Source organism: Hyperolius riggenbachi, chromosome 5 (assembly GCF_040937935.1).
Source record: "Hyperolius riggenbachi isolate aHypRig1 chromosome 5, aHypRig1.pri, whole genome shotgun sequence".
NCBI lineage: Eukaryota > Metazoa > Chordata > Amphibia > Anura > Hyperoliidae > Hyperolius > Hyperolius riggenbachi.
Genome location: NC_090650.1, coordinates 58,216,268 through 58,235,186, shown reverse-complemented (window position 1 = coordinate 58,235,186; position 18,919 = coordinate 58,216,268). Strand labels below are relative to the sequence as shown.

Here is an 18,919-nt window from a genome sequence, read left to right as displayed (position 1 = left end):
TCAGCCCCGGTAACAGGCTCAGTCATGCCAGTCGTGGCAATATGCAAAAGGCCACGAATTTTGCGACTGAGCCAGTTACCGGGATTGAACGGCACACGTGGGAGGACGGCGAGAGACTCGCACGTGCTTATGGGGCTGGAGGAAGCTCCGGGTAAGTATCGAGTCTGATTTTTCCACAGCTCTGGTTTCCTTTAACTGTCACAATTTAAATCTGGTAACTAATACTGAGGACCAGAGGTCTACTTCTGAAAGAATTTCAGGTTTAGGCTTTGCTTAACTTAGGTAGCTTTCTCCTGTGGCGTTGAATCCACCCCGTCAGCTACTCTTCTGCCGGCCGATTGTTAGCACTCGGTCCCAGCTGTCAACAGGCATGTCAAGATCCTCTGCTGCCTGTAACACCACTGTGTGTAAGCGCTGACACACATGGTGTTACTACAGCTGCATTTAAATTGCACCTGAATTGCACTAGCAGGCGTCAGATAGGAGACTGAACTGCTCGGCAAGCGCACAGTTCAGCCGCCCATCTGAAAGAGGCCAAAGCTAAGCAGAGAGGTAGGTTCCTATTAAATATTATTATTATTATTATTATTATTAAGTATTTATATAGCGCCGACATATTACGCATTGCTGTACAATGTATGTATGTATGTATGTATGTATGTATGTATGTATGTATGTATGTATGTATGTATGTATGTATGTATGTATATATATATATATATATACATACATACATACATACATACATACATACATACATACATACATACATACAATGTACAGCAATGCGTAATATGTCGGCGCTATATAAATACTTAATAATAATAATTATATATATATATATATATATATATATATATATATATATATATATATATATATATATATATATATATATATATATATATATATATATATATATATATATATATATATATATATAGTCTTGTCACTAACTGTCCCTCAAAGGAGCTCACAATATAATCCCTACCATTGCCATATGTCTATATTATGTAGCGCATGTATCATAGTCTAGGGCCAATTTTAGGGGGAGCCAATTAACTTATCCGTATGTTTTTGGAATGTGGGAGGAAACCGGAGTGCCCGGAGGAAACCCATGCAGCCACGGAAAGAACATACAAACTCTTTGCAGATAGTGTCCTGGCTGGGATTCGAACCAGGGACCCAGCGCTGCAAGGTGAGAGAGCTAACCACTACGCCACCGTGCTGTTGTGTAAAATGTGGTCGGCAGTGATGTAGTCATTACAGTTATACTGGTCTCATGTGTGCATCATGTGATGCAGAGTAATTAATCACATGTCACAGGACACATACTATGTTGGTACAGGCAGAAAGCCAATGAATACATGTTTCAAGTTTGACAGGTTCGGTGCAAGGAAATACTTCCCAAGTTCCTCCAAGCACAATCATAACCATGAACAGTAAAATCATGCAATTTGTGCATAGATACCAATTAAATCCAAAGTAAATATGTCTCTAAGTGTTTTGGTGTGGGCTGAAGGTGAAGAATCCACTTACTGCTCGAATCTTCTGTTGCGAAGGTCGCCGTTGTTAATCCGGACGATGCAGTCGTTCTCATGGAAAAGATTCTCGCGTTCAGCTTTGCCTCCTTTCTCCAGCCGTTTCACTAATAATCCCAGCGTTCTGCAACATTAACATTACAAATGATCACACATGCAGGACTGGTGCTGCTACTCACTGGCTAGTGCAGATAACCGTCACAATACAGAAGCAAAGCAAAATACAAACATTCTAAAAAGCAACAAGGTTAAAGGGACGCTGAATCGGAAAGAAAAAAAAAACTCATGATATGAATTGGTTGTGTAATACGGATCATTAATAGAGCATTATTAGCAAAGAAAATATTGTCATTTTTATTTTCAAGTATAAGGCTTTTATTTTTATAACATTGCCTCATTCTCGAATAACTGCAGTTTCCACAATACACTCAGCATTTTAAATGATTTCACAGAGCAGGCTATTGACCCCTTAGAACTTTTCTTTGCAGAAAATACATAAACAAAAAAAGAAACAAACGAGAGACAGTTGAGATAAGAGCTTCAAAATACAGTGCTGTCCATGACTTTATGAAGTCAAAAGACAGAGCTAACAGAAGCAGTTTTGCATAGATAAGTGAAGTTTCTTAAAGGGATACTGTAGGGGGGTCGGGGGGAAAAGGAGTTGAACTTACCCGGGGCTTCTAATGGTCCCGCGCAGACATCCTGTGCCTGCGCAGCCACTCACCGATGCTCCGGCCCCGCCTCTGGTGCACTTCTGGAATTTCAGACTTTAAAGTCTGAAAACCACTGCGCCTGCGTTGCCGTGTCCTCGATCCTGCTGATGTCACCAGGAGCGTACTGCGCATGCCCAGTATGGTCTGTGCCTGCGCAGTACGCTCCTGGTGACATCAGCGGGATCGAAGACACGGCAACGCAGGCGCAGTGGTTTTCAGACTTTAAAGTCTGAAATTCCAGAAGTGCACCAGAGGCGGGGCCGGAGCATCGGTGAGTGGCTGCGCAGGCACAGGACATCTGCGCGGGACCATTAGAAGCCCCGGGTAAGTTCAACTCATTTTCCCCCAACCCCCCACAGTATTCCTTTAAGGGCCTTTTTCCACTAGCCTGCGATTTGATTCTGATCGCAAATCGCAAGGTACATTAAACTAATGGAAACTGCAGCAGCAATTTCCATTAGTGCGATCTGATTGCGATGCGATTTTGGTCAAAGCGCAATCGTCGTCCTGCCGCGTTTTGTATGCGATTGAGCTGTACTATAATGAGTATAGTAGCTCAATCGCATGGTGGAAATTGAAACGCGATTGCGATTATAATCGCGATCACATTTCATAGTGGCAAAGAGCCCTAAATATTCCTGTACTGGAAGCAATAGGAGACTCATATCTGTGCTGCTAATGTTCTATTTCTTAGCTGTACAATGGTTAATTTGCATATATTCAGCAGTGGTGCCTGGGAGACATCTCAAGCTCACGCCAACCTGAATTATCGCAAATTCTTTCTGTTTTAAGAAAGCAAACTTTTGTTTTTCTTAACATCTTAGTAGGGGGCTTTTAGGACCATTGTAGTCCCTTACACACTCCAATGAGTTCTGGGTCACCATGAGCTTGCTGGTTAGTCTGTACCTCTTAGCTGTACTACACATACAAACCATCATAAGTTTATTTTCACTTCAGACTCCCTTTAAAATAGCAGAATCTCTTATAGGTTTTTATTCAAAGAGGAATATAAAGTAGAAAGTTTAATAAAGGTCAAGGGGTTGTAAATCTTTCCACTGGTATTAACTGCAAACACACAAGAGAAACAAAAGGTCTAAAGGCTCATACACAACAGTTGGATTGACTTGAGCTGCGTCTTATCAGTTGCTTGAACAATAGCAAACAACTTTTTTTTGTTTGTTTCAACAACTAAAGTGGTTTGATAATTGTGCATTTAAAAGCCTTTTGTTGAGCGTGTGTATGGGGCTTTACAGTGCACTTTTCTTTGGAGGTTTTATGTGTATCCTCAGGGTTTGTGTGAGTTTTGAGCAGAGGTCCTTTCAAATTTTGGTCTGCATGCTTCTAAATCAATAAGCCAATTCCCATTCAAAGTATTGTGTGCCTATTAGCACGGATCAGTTTTAACGCATATGAAAGGATGTGATATTTTGCATGTGCACACAGAGAACATGTGACCACTGTAAGGCCGCATTCACACTGTACTTGGGTGAAAAAGTGATTCAGTAAAAACTCATCAGTTTTCCTTTTAAACGGATCAGTTATGTTTGGCATTAGTTTTTCACCAGGTCTTCCCGTCATGTTTAGGCGGAAGCATCAGGCTCCCATTGGTTTGCAAAATACCAATGGGAATCCTAACTGAGCATCAGGGAGGTCTTTTATTGGCTCAACACTCCAATGAGAACCAATGAGAATTCTCTTTGGGGAGAGATGAACTCCATTGGATCTGTCTACAAGCATTTCTTCCATGCAGGGACCCAAATGGATGGCGGCAGCATGGGCTGAAGACTCAGACAGTGGCAAATAAGCATTTTGTGAAACACTGTCTGTTATCATAGGATAACATTCATTCTGTTGGCCTCCACTTCATCTGCTTGGTCAGAAATGATCCCGCAGGACCTAAAGTTGTGCTCTGTTTGTCAGAATAGACCGAACAGATCTAGTATGATTGAAGAGATGTGAACACATCCCATTGCTTTGCATAGTATCCATTCTAATCCGTTCCATTGCGCTAAACTAATTTTTTGTGCCAGCATGAACGGGGCCTAAAACAGTGCAAATGCTACTCAAGTGAGAAATCCAATAGATATTCAGATCTAATTGACAGAATATAGGTGAAAGCAAACTGCTATAGAAGAAAGTTAGCCAAATGTACCCCTTCCATGTACTATGGACAACATACAACAATATTTTGAAAACAATTAACATAGTGTGAAGGTAAACTCTTGTACTACATGGAGGTGGAAAAATTGGCCGTTCATTGGCCAACCAAAATTGGATATGTGAACGCACCCTTATGAGGACAAATGCCCCTGAATAAAGCTGATGTGACAGTTTTCAAGTGCCACTGGCAGCAGTCTAGAATTGCTACTGGAAAACCAACGTTAAAAGTGTATCAGAGATAAACTTTTACTCATTTCATAATTGTGTTCCTTTCATATAGTTTATAGGGCATTCCTCAAGCCAAATACTTTGTTTTGTTTTAACACTAATTCCCTATAAACTAAACAAGCCTCACCCACAGCTCCTTATGTGCCTTGGCACTGTAGCAAGGGCTTATGGGAGCTCAGTCTGGGCAGGAGGAGGTGGTTACTAGCCATAGATTTCAGAGGCAGAGGGGAGGAGGGAGGAGGAGAGGGGACTGCATTTACACACAGGCAAGCTGATAGTATCTACAGCCCTCAGCCCGTCACAATCAGATCGTGGCTGCCCTCATTGTATCACAGGTATAAATAAACTTTTGAAGCTGTTTGCAGCTAGATATGCCGTGTAAACTATCTAAACTTAAGATATATAGACAAGTTACTTGTTCTAGTTCATCTCGGATCTGCTTTAAAAAGAGATCTCAAGCGTACTTACAAAAAACCTAACCATGTTCTCTCCTGCCCAGTACCAATGTGACAATCCTGTCACCCCTCCACAGGGTTCAATAAGGACTTATCACATTCAGGCCATGCACTTTGTCATAACAAATGAAATAAAAGAAATATGGCTCCTACTTATTGTAAAATAAGGATATTAAAGGTCACCTAACAATTCCATGGATGACACAGAACCACCAGTATGTGACCTCAATATCCTTTCCCACAAGACGGAGTGCAGTGGGTGAGTGTGTATTACCGCTGTGCATCTCTGCACGTGATAGAATAATGCAGACCTATAATAATGTGCCTTACTAAAGAACCCTAGTATCTGTACAATCATTCTAATTTCCATCATGTCCAAACATTCCTGTAAATGTCAATTAATCTGACTTGGCAGACAGTTTCGAAAATTGCTTTTACCATCATTCTCATAGCACAGCACACAGCTTATTTTAGTCTGAACCAGACTGGCTTTCAATAAAGTCCAGGGAGAAGAATTTTCTAAAGTTGAGGCTGCCAAGCTGAACCAAGACTCGCCAATCCCCAATATCAGAGGTCCAATCTCCTGCCTGCTCTAACAACCTTTCTTTAAAATTAACCTGAAGTAAGCTGATGAGAAACAATAGTATTTATCCTCCTACTTCTAAAAACCAGGGCTGTGGAGTCGGTACAAAAATCTTCCGACTCCAACTCAGACTCCTCAGTTTATGAAACCACAACTCCGACTCCAACTCCGAATCCAGGTACCCAAAATGGCTCAGACTCCTCGACTCCGACTCCTTAGTCTAATACTTAACAGGCCTGTGGATTTTGTACAAAAATCAGACTCAGACTCCTCAGTTTATGAAATCAACGACTCCGACTTTAACTCCGGGTGTCCAAAATTGCCCAGACTCAGACACCAACTCCGACTCCATAGCCCTGCTAAAAACAGGCCTGTGGAGTCTGAGTTGGAGTCGAGGAATCGGAGTCGGGGCAATTTTGGGCACCCGAAGTAGGAGTTGGAGTCGTTGATTTCATTAACTGAGGAGTCGGAGTCGGATTATTTTTGTAAAAAAAACAGAGCCCTGTTAAGTATTAGACTAAGGAGTCGGAGTCGAGGAGTCGGAGCCATTTTGGGTACCCGGAGTCTGAGTCGTGGTTTCATAAACTGAGTCGTCGGAAGATTTTTGGACCGACTCCACAGCACTGTCTAAAAACAACTTTTTAGCTATCCCATGGATTTATTTTATATTTAAACATTTACAAAGTAGATTGAATGTTTTATGATCTCTGCTCAGTGGCAGCCTATTAAGTGTCCCAGAGTTAAAATACAAGAACTACAGGTAGTCCCCAGTTAATGAACGAGATAGGGATTGTAGGTTCGTTCTTAACCTGAATCTGTTCTTAAGTTTTTGTGCCATTTCTGTCCCCTGTATCTGCTCTGTGCCCACCTGTGCCTTCAGTGTCCCCCTCTGTGTCACCTCTGCACCTGCTTATACAAGTTTAAAAGCCATTTTTTTCTTTGAAATATTTAAAAAACTATTTTCTCAAAAAATACAAGTCCAATTTGGGAAAAAAATTGACTTGTTCCCATGGAAACACAGAATCAATGCCGTTCGTATCGGTGGGTCATTCGTATGTCGGGCGTTCGTAAGTCGGGGACTACCTGTATTGACCTTTTTTTATCCCTCTCCTGTCCCCAGAAGTTGTATTCTGCCAGGGAAACTTTCATGGCTGTAATTTGCTTATCCGTGATGTTTACTATATTACCAAGGTACTCACAAGACCAAAGCTGTCACTTCCATGCCTGAAAATTAACTCTTTCAGGCAGCAAAAGAGAAACAGTGACCAATAATTGAACTTCATCCCAATCAGTAGCTGATACCCCTTTTTACATGAGAAATCTATTCCTTTTCACAACTGATCATCAGGGCGCTCTGTATGACTGATATTGTGGTGAAACCCCTCCCACAAGAAACTCTGAGGACCATGGTACTCCTGGCAGTTTCCTGTCTGTGAACCTTGTTGCATTGTGGGAAATAGCGGTTTACAGTGGTTTCCAACTGTCAAAAAAAGCATGCAGCAGCTACATCACCTGCCAACAGTAAAAATGTTACCATGTGATAAATGTCATAATGTGAATCAGGGATTTAAAAGATTTTACAATGGGCAAACACTGACTAAATCATTTATACATAATTATTGTAAAAATGAAGCACTTTTTATTACATTATTTCAACTGGAGTTCCTCTTGAAAGTCATAACCTTTTTACCCACCCAACTGACAAACGAATCTAACTTTGCAAAAAAATAAAAATAATAAGGGTTCTCAACAACAAAATCAGGCAGTCTGCGGAGAAATTTGGCTTTGGGCACCAGTGGATATTTTAGCATGACAATGACTGAAAACACACAGCGCATCAAAAGTGGTGAGGAAATGGTTAGCAGACAACAACATTAACGTTTTGGAGTAGCCCAGCCAGAGTCCTGACTTGAATCAAATTGAGAATCTCTGGAGGGAGCTAAAGACTAAAGATCAGGGTGATTTTATTTTACTCCTACAAGACTACATAGAATGAGTTCTTCTCATTCACACAGGTGCTGGAGATGTTTCATTCACAGAGGAGACTTTATACACATATTTTGGTCATGTCCAGTAGTTATTCCTTTCTGGGAAAACATACTTCTAATTATTAACACCCTTCTAAAAACAGCCTTTTCCTTAGATATAGATCTATTATTACTGGGTAAAATTAAGGTAGACACTGTATCCAAAAATAAACAAACATTCATTTGAATATTATGCTTCCAAGCAAGGAAAGATTCTAAAATTCTGGAAGAAGGCCTCCATCCCAACTGTAAGCACTTGGGCCAAAGCAATCAAAGCTCTACCATTATATAAAACCACCTACCTCAACAGAAAATGCCCTAAGAAATTCAATAAAGTATGGGGCATTTGGGAAAGCAGAATCCTAGATCCCACCAACGATAATTTTATACCTATCATTGACTAAATTGATATCATGATATCATGATCTTGGGGGATGGGGTGGGTGCCAGGTTGGGGGCAGGCAGACAACTCCTTTCCTTTTCTCTCCTTTCTCTTCCCCTCTTCATATGGGCAGAGTAATTGTAACATTCTCCTAATTAACGCCCATCTTTATACTTTCACCCTCAGTGCAAGTTGGTCCTCCCTTCTTAGTGATAAGCACCCTCCTGCTGGGTGACAATGATAATATTGTTATAACAGATCATTGACATGTTATTTTGTGAACACTTATGTGACTATACAGGATGTGTTGATGTGATTCTCATACATGGATGTACCTAATTCGTACTGTACTGTTCTTTCTTCTTGATGTTCACTTTTCAAGAAAAATCAATAAAATTTTACGGTTAAAAAAAAAAAAAAAAAAAAAAAGATCAGGATGATGGCAAGAAGACCCTCCAACCTGAAAGATTTGCAGCTCATTGCTAAAGATGAATGGGCAAACATCTGTGGAGACATGCAAAAAGCTGGTCTGCAATTATAGGAATCATTTGATTGCTGTAATAGCCAATAAAGGCTTTTCTATTGATTATTGCGAAGGGTATGAATCATTTTGGACTGGACACTTTTTGCTCAAATGTAAATAAAAGCTGAGAAATTTTTTTCCACAATAATGCCTCTTGTACGTTGTCTTATCTTTCGGGAGACACGTCATTTCCCGTCAAAAAATTACTTGCCGGTTGAATAAAAGTAACTTAAAGAGACTCTTAAGTCTCTTAAAATTCCCCTTTTTATTTCAAAAATGTGTTTAAAATCATTCCCCTAACTAAAACACTGCATCCCTGCGGCTGGAATCTAACTAAATCCCCACAAACTGCCCAGGGGCAGTCCGGGCAGAGCTTCCGTGTGAGGCAGAGCTTTCAGCCGCAGCTCTGCCTCTCCACGCGTCTATCAGCCCGGATCGCTGCCTCTCCCCGCCCCTCTCAGTCTTCCTTCACTGAGAGGGGTGGGGAGAGGCGGAGATCCGCGCTGACAGACGCGTGTAGAGGCAGAGCTGTAGCTGAAAGCTCTGGCTCACACGGAAGCACACAGGGCAGCAAAATCCACGACCAAGAAAGTTGTGGATTTTGCAAGGGGAGTTTGGCGGGATTTAGCTAGTGTCCAGCCGCGGGGATGCAGTGTTTTAGTTAGACATTTTTGAAATGAAAAGCTGAATTTTAACCACCTGGGCGTTACGGACGAGCTCAGCTCGTCCAGTAACGCCGCGGTGGATTGCTCAGGCCCTGGTGGGCCGATTTGCATAATTTTTTTTTATACACGCAGCTAGCACTTTGCTAGCTGCGTGTCTTACCCGATCGCCGCTGATCCGCCGCGAAAGAGGGCCCCCCCCCGCAGACCCCTTGCGCAGCCTGGCTAATCAACGCCAGGCTGCGTTATGGGGTGGATCAAGACTCCCTGTGACGTCACGACGTCGATGAAGCCATTCCGTTCATCGCCATGGCGACGGAGGAAGCCCTGCAGGAAATCCCGTTCAGAACGGGATTTCCTGATAGGTATTCACGCAGGCGGCGATTGGAAGGGTGGGAGGGAGAGAGCAGGGAGGGGGGAATCATGTAGCTAGCGATAGGCTAGCTACATGAAAAAAAAATTAGGTCAAAAAAACTCTCCCGCGGCCGTGCGCCGCACGGAATCAAAACGCTAGAGAGGTTAACAGACTTCAGAGTCTCTTTAAAGAGACTCTAACAAAATGTTCAGCCTTCGTTCTATCCTATAAGTTCCTTTGCCTGTTCTAATGTGCTCTGGCTTACTGCAGCCTTTCCTAATTGCACAGTGTCTGTGTTATCTCTGTTATATGATCTAATCCAGCCTTTCTCAACATTTCTACCCTGGAGGAACCCTGCAAATAACTTTGGGATATCAGGGAACCCCTGCAAACAATGTTTTGATCTCGAGGAACCCCTGCATTTATTCTGGAGCAGGCATGGTCTTTAAAAGTATGTGTGGCTGTTTATTTCACTACCCCTATTACACTACCACTCATTATACTGTTTCCTGACCTCCCAATTTAGTGATTTTTGTTGAAGTATCACCTATTATAATGTGCTCTATTATACTTCCCCCACGATGGGGGAAAATGCCAAGGAACCCCTGCAGAGTACTCGAGGAACCCTGGTTGAGAAAGCTTGATCTAATCTGTTTTCTTCTGTCCGCTCTGTCGGGTTAAGGCTGGAATGTGCAGGGCTGCTTGTGATTGGATAGAAGCGATACACATCCTCCGCAGGCCCCCTGCAGGCTTTGTATGACTCACACACTCTGCTTATGTGAGCCTATCACAAGCTGGTTAGTTTGTTTGTAAACACTGCCTAAAACTGTTAATTACAAGCCAGGATTGCAGCAGAGAGTGGCAGAAACAGCACAGAGGGGCCCAGGAGAACATACTGAATAGAATGGTATGCTTTTTGCTGTAAAAATTTTAGAGTACAGATTACCTTTAAGAGCTCGTTCACATTGCATTCCACTCGCGTTAGTGTTCGCATTGGGTTTTTTGTCACTTTTTATCTTTTTTTATTCCCGGCGCTTGGGTCGGCGTTCTATTTTTGTGAAAAACGCTTTCCAAGCGCTTTTCCAGAGCATTTTTTTAATTCACTCCCTGACGCAAGTCAGGAAGCGAACTCTTTGAAAGGGAAAAGGATAAATACAATGTATGTATTAAAAATGCAAACGCAATCGCTGCACAAAGTGATTTTGTGAGCGGTTGCATTTTTTCTATACCTTCCATTGAGTCAAAATCACCCCAAAAAAAGGGTCCAGGCACCGCTTTGCTGAACCCACAGTCGCGCTGAGATGAACCTTCTAGAGATTCATTGCACAAGCGTTTTGTGGGCGACTTTAAAAATCGCCTGCGCTTGAAAAAAGGCCTTAAACTAGTGTGAACGAGCCCCAAGTCAAAATTTGCCAGGGGTATGAATAATTATGGACAGCACTTTAGAATCTGAAACGTTCTATTATCACAGTGTGAAAGTTATCTATTTTAAAGCCTGAGGGGGGAGTTGTTAGAAATTCAGGAATTCTCTCATTGCTGCCGGTGGAAGAGATATCTTGAAAGATACTGCTAATTAAAGCAACGCGATGCACTTGTGATAGCGATCAGAGAATAATGCTACGGAAAACATACTGTTATAATATGCGCAGCAGCGCTAATAAAACTCTTCCCCTTCTCCGTGGCAGCGGCAGTATTTCACCTGCAACAAACATTCCATCTCTGACCAACTATGGCGAACACACGCTAAAGCGCCCAAGACCATTTCAATAGCACAAAAATTAAGAGGTATCCTAAAGTCGGGGGAAAAAAAACGTAACGATACTGAATTTCTGAAATATATGTAGAATCTGGAAAGGGAAAACATTACCTAGATGATTTGTAGAGGATTAAAATCGTAAGGCATGATAAAAATATGTTTATTTACAAATTATCAGTCCATCTAGCCAGTGTCCTCCAGAAATACAACACACAAATGGGACTGATTGACTAAGGATGGGAAAAACGGATCCTAACGATATATAACGGCATCCAGCCTTTGATGGCAAAAAATTATTTTGACCATCACTTTAATGACTCTACAACACAGGTGTCAAGCTCAGTGGCCCGTATGTCGAATGCAGTCCTCCTTGCCATGTAATGTGGCCCTCTAAAGCGGAGTAGTGTAGTATTTACCCACTCCAGCGATGCGTTGTGTCTCTTCTGTTCTTCCTGACAGACGCATGCTTTGTGCTCCCATACCTCCTCCTGATCATGTGACATACCTCAGAAACCTAAAATATGCAGCACATCAGTCAGGAAAATCAGTGGACAGCAAAAGCAGCACTGTAGCGGTAAATATTAAACTGTTCCATTGCGCTACTCGGGGGGGGGGGGGGGGGGGGGCGTTGTATGTTTCGGGGGGGGGGGAGAGAGCCCCTGATTTGATTGGCCAATTTTACTACTTCAGTGTAGTGAGAGATTACCTACACAATCTGTTTAAAATATTCAAAATCTGTTGGTCCTACTACATGGAGGTGGTAAAACTGGTCAGTGATAGGACAATGACAATTGCATATGTGTATGCACCCCTACCAGGTTTAACATCTTGGCCCATTTTGTGAGTTTGACACTTCTGCCATACAGGTCAAATTCTGGCCTGTGAGGTTTCCGCATTAAGTTTGACCCGCTCTAAACCACCAGGGAAGCTATATTGAAGGTGAAGCTCTGGATCACCAGGAAAGTCATTGGGGGGGGGGGGGGGGGCACTAGACACCAAGAAACTGTATAGGGGAAGGAGGAGGGTCACTAGGCACAAGGGAAATTTGAAGAAGTGGTAGAGGGACCACTCGGTACCAGGAAGCTGTACAGGGTAGGGAAGACCACTAGACACCTGAGAACTGTATAGGGGAAGGAGGAAACTAGACACCAGGGAAGTCTATAGGAAGGTAACTAGACACCAGGGTATAGGGGAGGGAGGTGGTGCATTAGACATGAGTTTAACACCTCTGCTTTACTGCAGATGAAATTTGAGTATAATACCACTTTAAGCCATGCGGCAAAACCTGTTAACCTCTAGAGGTCTTTTGCAGATGGAATAGTTTGTGTTTTTTCCAAGACTTCAGTTCACCTTTAAATACAGGATTAGAAGTGGAAGCAACACACCTTATTAATGTAGTTATTCCGAAACCGCAACAGACTAGCCACCTTCCCTCTTGCGTAACAAGAATACAAACACTGCCAAATCCCTGCCTGGTCTCTCCATGCACTAATAAGCAGCTCAGGTTTAGTTTATTACAAGCTGAGGCCTCCTAATCTAATGCAGGTGTCTTGAGTTATGCTGCCATAGACGCTGCACTGCACAATCAATACCAGAGAGCTGGCTAAATCCCGACACACGGGGAAAACAAACGTTCATATCTGTGACCTGGAAAAGCCGGGTTGTGCTTTCTGTGATTTTATCCCAGACGGGCTGAAGAAAGATTATCGCAGACTGCAGTATGGTAATGTTGGGCCACAAGGATGAGAACAGACAGGGTGTGGCCTGACCAGGGGCACCCCGACCACAGGAAAGCTGTAATGTTACTAAGCACAAATCGAGAAGTACTAGATTATAGGATCTAGAGCCAATGTGCGGCAATGACTCCGGCTTCACACTGCGGGAAGGGTTGATCACCTCTCCTAAGTCTCCTAAGTAGAGCAAATCCACACTGTCAGGAGAGCTTTCTCCTCTAATCCGCTGGAAATCACAAAGAGGAAAAAAAATCAATGAAAAGTTAATAGAAAGCGCATAAAAGAGATGAAGCCACAGGGGGGCCGGGGGTGGGGTGGTTTGGGGGAATAAAGTACGTTTCCAAATTCTGACAAACAGAACGGAAACTGACAGTTAGTCATCTTCACCTGCTCTGACATTGAGCTGTTCTTATTGAGCCTCGGCAGAGAACATGACATTGTGCACTTCATGCACAGGGGGGGGGGGGGGGGGGGGGGGTGACACACTAAAGGAGATGCGCAGGGAGAGAGATTAAAGGGAACATGAAGTACAGAATGAGGAGAGAACACACTTTTTTAAATACCAAAATTACAAAAGGTTCTCAAGGCAATTACTTTACCTGGCATAAATAATAATATTACCTTGGTAGTGAACTTGACATTCAAAACCCCAACATGTACAAACGTATTTTAATGGATGCTATAAACCAGTGTTCCCCAGCACTGTCCTCCACCAACAGTGCATGTTTTGTGGAAATCCAGAGGTAGTTAATTAGCTCTGCTGGGACACTAATTATCTCACCTGTGCATGTTTGTGGTTTCCTGCAAAACATGTACCGTTGGTGGGCCTTGAGGACAGGGTTGGGGAACTATGCTGTAATGCTGGGCATACACGGGTCGATCCGGCGGCTGATTAGCCGCCGGATCGACCCCCGCCGCGTCCGCGCAGATCGATTCCCGCTCGTCCCCGCCGGCACTTCTTATCTCCCGCTCGATCCGTCGCTATTGTCCGCCCCCACGGGAATTGAGCGCAAAATCGATCCCCGCTGTGATCGGGCATGTCAGATATTATCAATCGAGCCATCAGGCTCCATTGATAAGCCTCCCCTCGACGTCGTGTATACCCAGTTTAAACGACTTTATAGAACAGAATAATCTCAATTCAGCTCATCAGCATGGGTTTACTAAAGGAAGGTCTTGTCTCACCAACATGCTCGGATTTTATGGAGTAGTGAATGCAAATTTGGATCTTGAGAAAGCAAAAGCTGTGTACTTGCACTTTGCAAAGGCTTTTGACACAGTTCCCCACAATAGCCTGGTGGAGAAGCTGAGGATATAGGGACCAAGAGAAAAGGTGTGTATGTAGAAAGAGAACTGGTTAAGAGGCAGGATGGGCAAAGAGTGGTGGTAAATAGGGGATATTCAAGAGCTATATTAGTGAGAGAAGGACACAAGGAAGGAGGAGGAGCCAGGGAATGCAGATACCATTGCTGAACTTGTACGGTTTGCCTTTCTTTGGGACTTGCCTGGCCAGGTCCTGTCATTTTGCTTTCTGGCTGGCCAAAGTCAGAAAACGCAAGTTATACACACACACTTTACTTATTGGCTGCAGTAGTCGGCCACTTTGCGTATAAGCCGGCCAGACCTTGAGATTTGGCCGTATCAGATATAATCCAGATTCCCTGGTTCGCTCATGCAGGGCTGTGGAGTCTGTACAAAAATCATCCGACTCCAGGTACCCAAAAATTGCTCCGACTCTTAGGTTAGGTTCACAGTGGGACGCTGCGGTGCTGCATTATAAAGTGTTATAATGCAGCTTACTGCACTGCAATAAGAAGTCTATGTGATGTACACAGTGTGACGTTAGCATCGCATTTTAATGTGTTGCGTTATGGTAACGCACTGCAGCAGTGCGTTACCTCTAAATGTGCATATTACCAGGTACAGGAAAGCATCATTTTCACTGTCTGTATGCTTTACTGTATCAACTGCATGAGACGGTAATCAATCGTTGCGACTTTTACATTGCATCACAACGTAACATCCTACTGTGAACCTAGCCTGAAGCCCTGGCCTCATACACGACAGTGTTCACCAACCATAGTGTCTTTTTTCCTTTGAATTGAGGTGGTTTTGCAGCACTTCATTCTCCAGCGCAGACAATACCCGTATTGTCTCACATCACATAAAGAGGTTGGTTTAAACAACTTCTGTCTACAGAACTGCACATGTAATACATATTGAACTAGCAGGTGTCATGAGAGATCAAACAGCCTTTTACTGATCACAGATCTAATATCAGCCGAGACGAAAACAAGTGACGCCGGGAGGTCAGCAAAAATTGAACGCAGCGGAAATAAGGAAAACAATTATTCTAAATAACAGGCGATGTAAAAAAAATGCAGTTCAATAAAGGAACAAAAAGCCTGCAGAGATTCCGAGACGGAACGCAACTAAATTACAGACAATCAGAGAGGATTTGGAGGCCGTGTTTTGTGTTTACCGAGAGCGTATTACGTTTATTTTTTCTTCCCTAGGACGCTCACTAATCACAATTTAGAGGAGGGGAAGACATTTATCTAAAACAGCGTTGGGATGAGTACATGCCTTAAGCACCGGAATTCAGCTTTCTATTACACCTTCCGCAGTGATTGGGCTGACAATGGTGTGCCCTGCTGAGCCTTGTTTCCTGCACGGCAGCACGCCACATGTGCAATGCAGCTGAGCTTACACCCAACTGCCAGCAGCACACACCCCGCAAGGATGTACCATTTCCTAACATAATCCAGATTCGCAATCAAACGTGAGTTATTGGAGATTCCAAAACGCTGCTTTTACTTTAAACGATCCTGTACTGTGAGGGACACGGAGATGGCCATATTTATTTCCCCAGGCAGCACAGTGGCGTAGTGGTTAGCGCTCTCGCCTTGCAGCGCTGGGTCCCAGAGTTCGAATTCCAGCCAGGTCAACCTCTGCAAGGAGTTTGTATGTTCTCCCCGTGTTTGCTTGGGTTTCCTCCGGGCACTCCCTCATCCCAATTCCCAAAAACATACAGATAAGTTAATTGGCTTCCCCCTAAAAAAAATTGGCCCTAGACTACGATACATACACTACATGATACATACATAGACATAGGACTATGGTAGGGATTAGATTGTGAGCCCCTCTGAGGGACAGTTAGTGACAAGACAATATAATCTCTGTACAGCGATGCATAATAGGTCGGCGCTATACAATTACTGACAAATAAATATATGAACAAAACTAATTTTCCTGGGCCCAGGATGTCCTGCTGATCTTTGTGGCCTGAGTGGTATCTGACTCCTGCACATGAAACAAGCATGTGGTTAGTGTGCACTCGGGCCCCAATGACTTCCAAAAGCCACCCACGGCGGCACAGAGCCCTATTAAACCGATCTGTCAGATACTGCTACCGGGGGTGACAGCGCTGCAACGAGGGGACTGCGAGGAACGGAAAGGCTCTATAGGGCCCAGAGCCTTTCTTCTCCATAGGTGAGTATGCTGTGGTTTTTTTTTTTTTTTGGGGGGGGGGAGGGGGGGGAAAGCTTATACTTTAAAAGTACCTTTCCTAGACCTTTTGAATGATATGTGATGGGGGAAAAAAGCAGTGGCTGTAACATACATTTAGCCATAGACCCTGAACAAGCATGCAGATCAGATGTTTCTGACTGAAGTCAGATTGGATTTGCAGCATGCTTGTTTCAGGTGTGTGATATAGACACTGCTGATGCCAAAGAGATCAGCAGGACTGCCAGGGAACTGGTATTGCTTAAAAGAAAATAAATATGGCCGCCTCCTCAGGTTCCCCTTTAAGTTTTAATAGCAGTATTTTATAGCTGGAAGGACTTGGTTTGCATTGTACACATCCACTGACTGTACAAGCAGCACCAGTCTGAGAACCCGCACTGCCTCTGCTCACAGTTTGGATAGTCAGCGAAGCGTATAGATCTAATCTGGATGCTGATCATCAGATTAATCACTTGTCTCCAATAGAAAAGAATTACAGGCTGTCTTGTGTAATGTTACATTTCACTACAGATGGTCTGATGTAAGAAAAACACTCAGATTAATGAAGGGTAGCATGGGAGACACTAAAGAACAGTAATCCCATCAAGATGACAAAATGTCAGTAATGAAGATTTTTAGCCTTTCACGAATGTTGGAAATACAACAGTCAATGGGGCAAGGGAGTAAAATTCAGGATCGCTGCAAACTACAGGAACATCCTATCAGCCTTAAAGAGACTAACAACATTTTCAGCCTTATTTCTTCTATTCTGTAAGTTCCTATACCTGTTCTAATGTGGTCGGTCTTACTGCAGCCTTTCCTAGTTGCACAGTGGCTGTATTATCTCTGTTATATAATCTAATCTTCTTTCCTTTGTCAGATTTGTCGGCTCAGGCAGGAATGTCCTGCTCTACTGTGATAGGTAGAAGTTATACATACCCTCTCCACGCCCCCTGCAGGCTCTGTATGAGTCACAGACTGAGCTTCTCTCAGCCTATCACATGCTGGTTAGCAGCCATGCCTTTTGTTTGTAAACACTGCCTAAGACTGGCAATTACAAGCCAGGATTGCAGCAGAAACAGCAAAGAGGGGCCCAGGAGAACATAATGAATAGAATTGAATGCTTTTTATTGTAAGAATTTTAGAGTACAGATTCTCTTTAACATTGAATATGCATTGAGCATTAAGATGATCAGGAAGGAAAACTGCAGCAGGGGGGCGTGGCTTGGCACCGCTCTGAGATGGCTGCTTGCTAGGAGAGCTCCGTCCATGCACCCGCTAAAACCTGGTTTCCAGCCTAATCCCAAACATGAAAGAGGACAAAAAGACTACCGGGACCTCTAAGAACCCCGGGGACACAGCATCTTGACCACCCAAGAACGTTCCGGAGATGTTTAGAGCGCAGAAGAATGGAAATGCAGGGCGCGCCTCTCCCACTATGGCGGCCACTTCACCTAACCCTACAGAAGACTCTTCTTCAGGCACAACTCGTGGGCAAAAAGATTCCAAGGTACTAGAAAAGCTGAATAACATGCCGACATTAGCATTCATGAGAGAGATAGCTGCAGATATAAAAGAAACATTCTCCACTGCCATAGCGGACCTTAGAGAAGATGTGACGCAGATTCACACCAGACTGTCCTCCCTAGAGAAGGAAGGAGAGGACACCCGCAGTCAAGTAAGTGACTTGCAGACCAAGTCAGTGAAGCAAGACAACAAGATGTTCGAATTTCAGCAAAAATTGGAGGACTTAGACAACAGAGGACGTCGCAACAATATTAGAATAAGGGGCCTCCCTGAGTCGGTAACCCAAGACTCCATCCTCGAGGCTGTAACCGCCATTTTTAACCAACTATTAGGAAAAACCTAAGGACAGCCCGATAGCAATAGAAAGAGCACACCGTGCGCTTCGCCCCAAGGGACGAGAAGAGGGTCCCCCACGCGACATAATCTGTTGCCTATCTAGCTTCTCGCTGAAAGAAGAAATTATGAAGAAAGCTAGACAGCAAGATGAGATATACTTCAATGATGTCATTATCCAGCTCTACCAGGACCTGTCGATTATCACCTTGCAAACAAGGAGGGCACTGAAACCATTGTTACAGCTCCTAAGAGAGAACGGCATTGTTTACCGCTGGCGCTTCCCTTTCTGCCTACAAGCAACGAAGGGATCGATTACAGCCAACTTGAGGCACCCGCTGGACTTGGAATATTTCTGCAGAGCTTTCCATATCCCCACAGTGGATCTTCCAGACTGGCAACACCTAACTACTGGAGATGGACCCCCGACCCTC

General features: G+C 43.5%; 1 protein-coding gene across 27 annotated transcripts in view; it reads right to left on the bottom strand.

Annotated features, from left to right (window-relative positions):
• The window catches only part of PARD3 (par-3 family cell polarity regulator), a 771,876-nt gene that overhangs the window by 413,950 nt on the left and 339,007 nt on the right, over nt 1-18,919 (bottom strand). For all 27 annotated transcript variants that reach the window (XM_068235737.1, XM_068235760.1, XM_068235761.1 and 24 more), the window contains one exon: nt 1,540-1,665. In XM_068235737.1, coding sequence (XP_068091838.1) covers nt 1,540-1,665 — 126 coding nt within the window. The remainder of the gene's footprint in view (nt 1-1,539; nt 1,666-18,919) is intronic.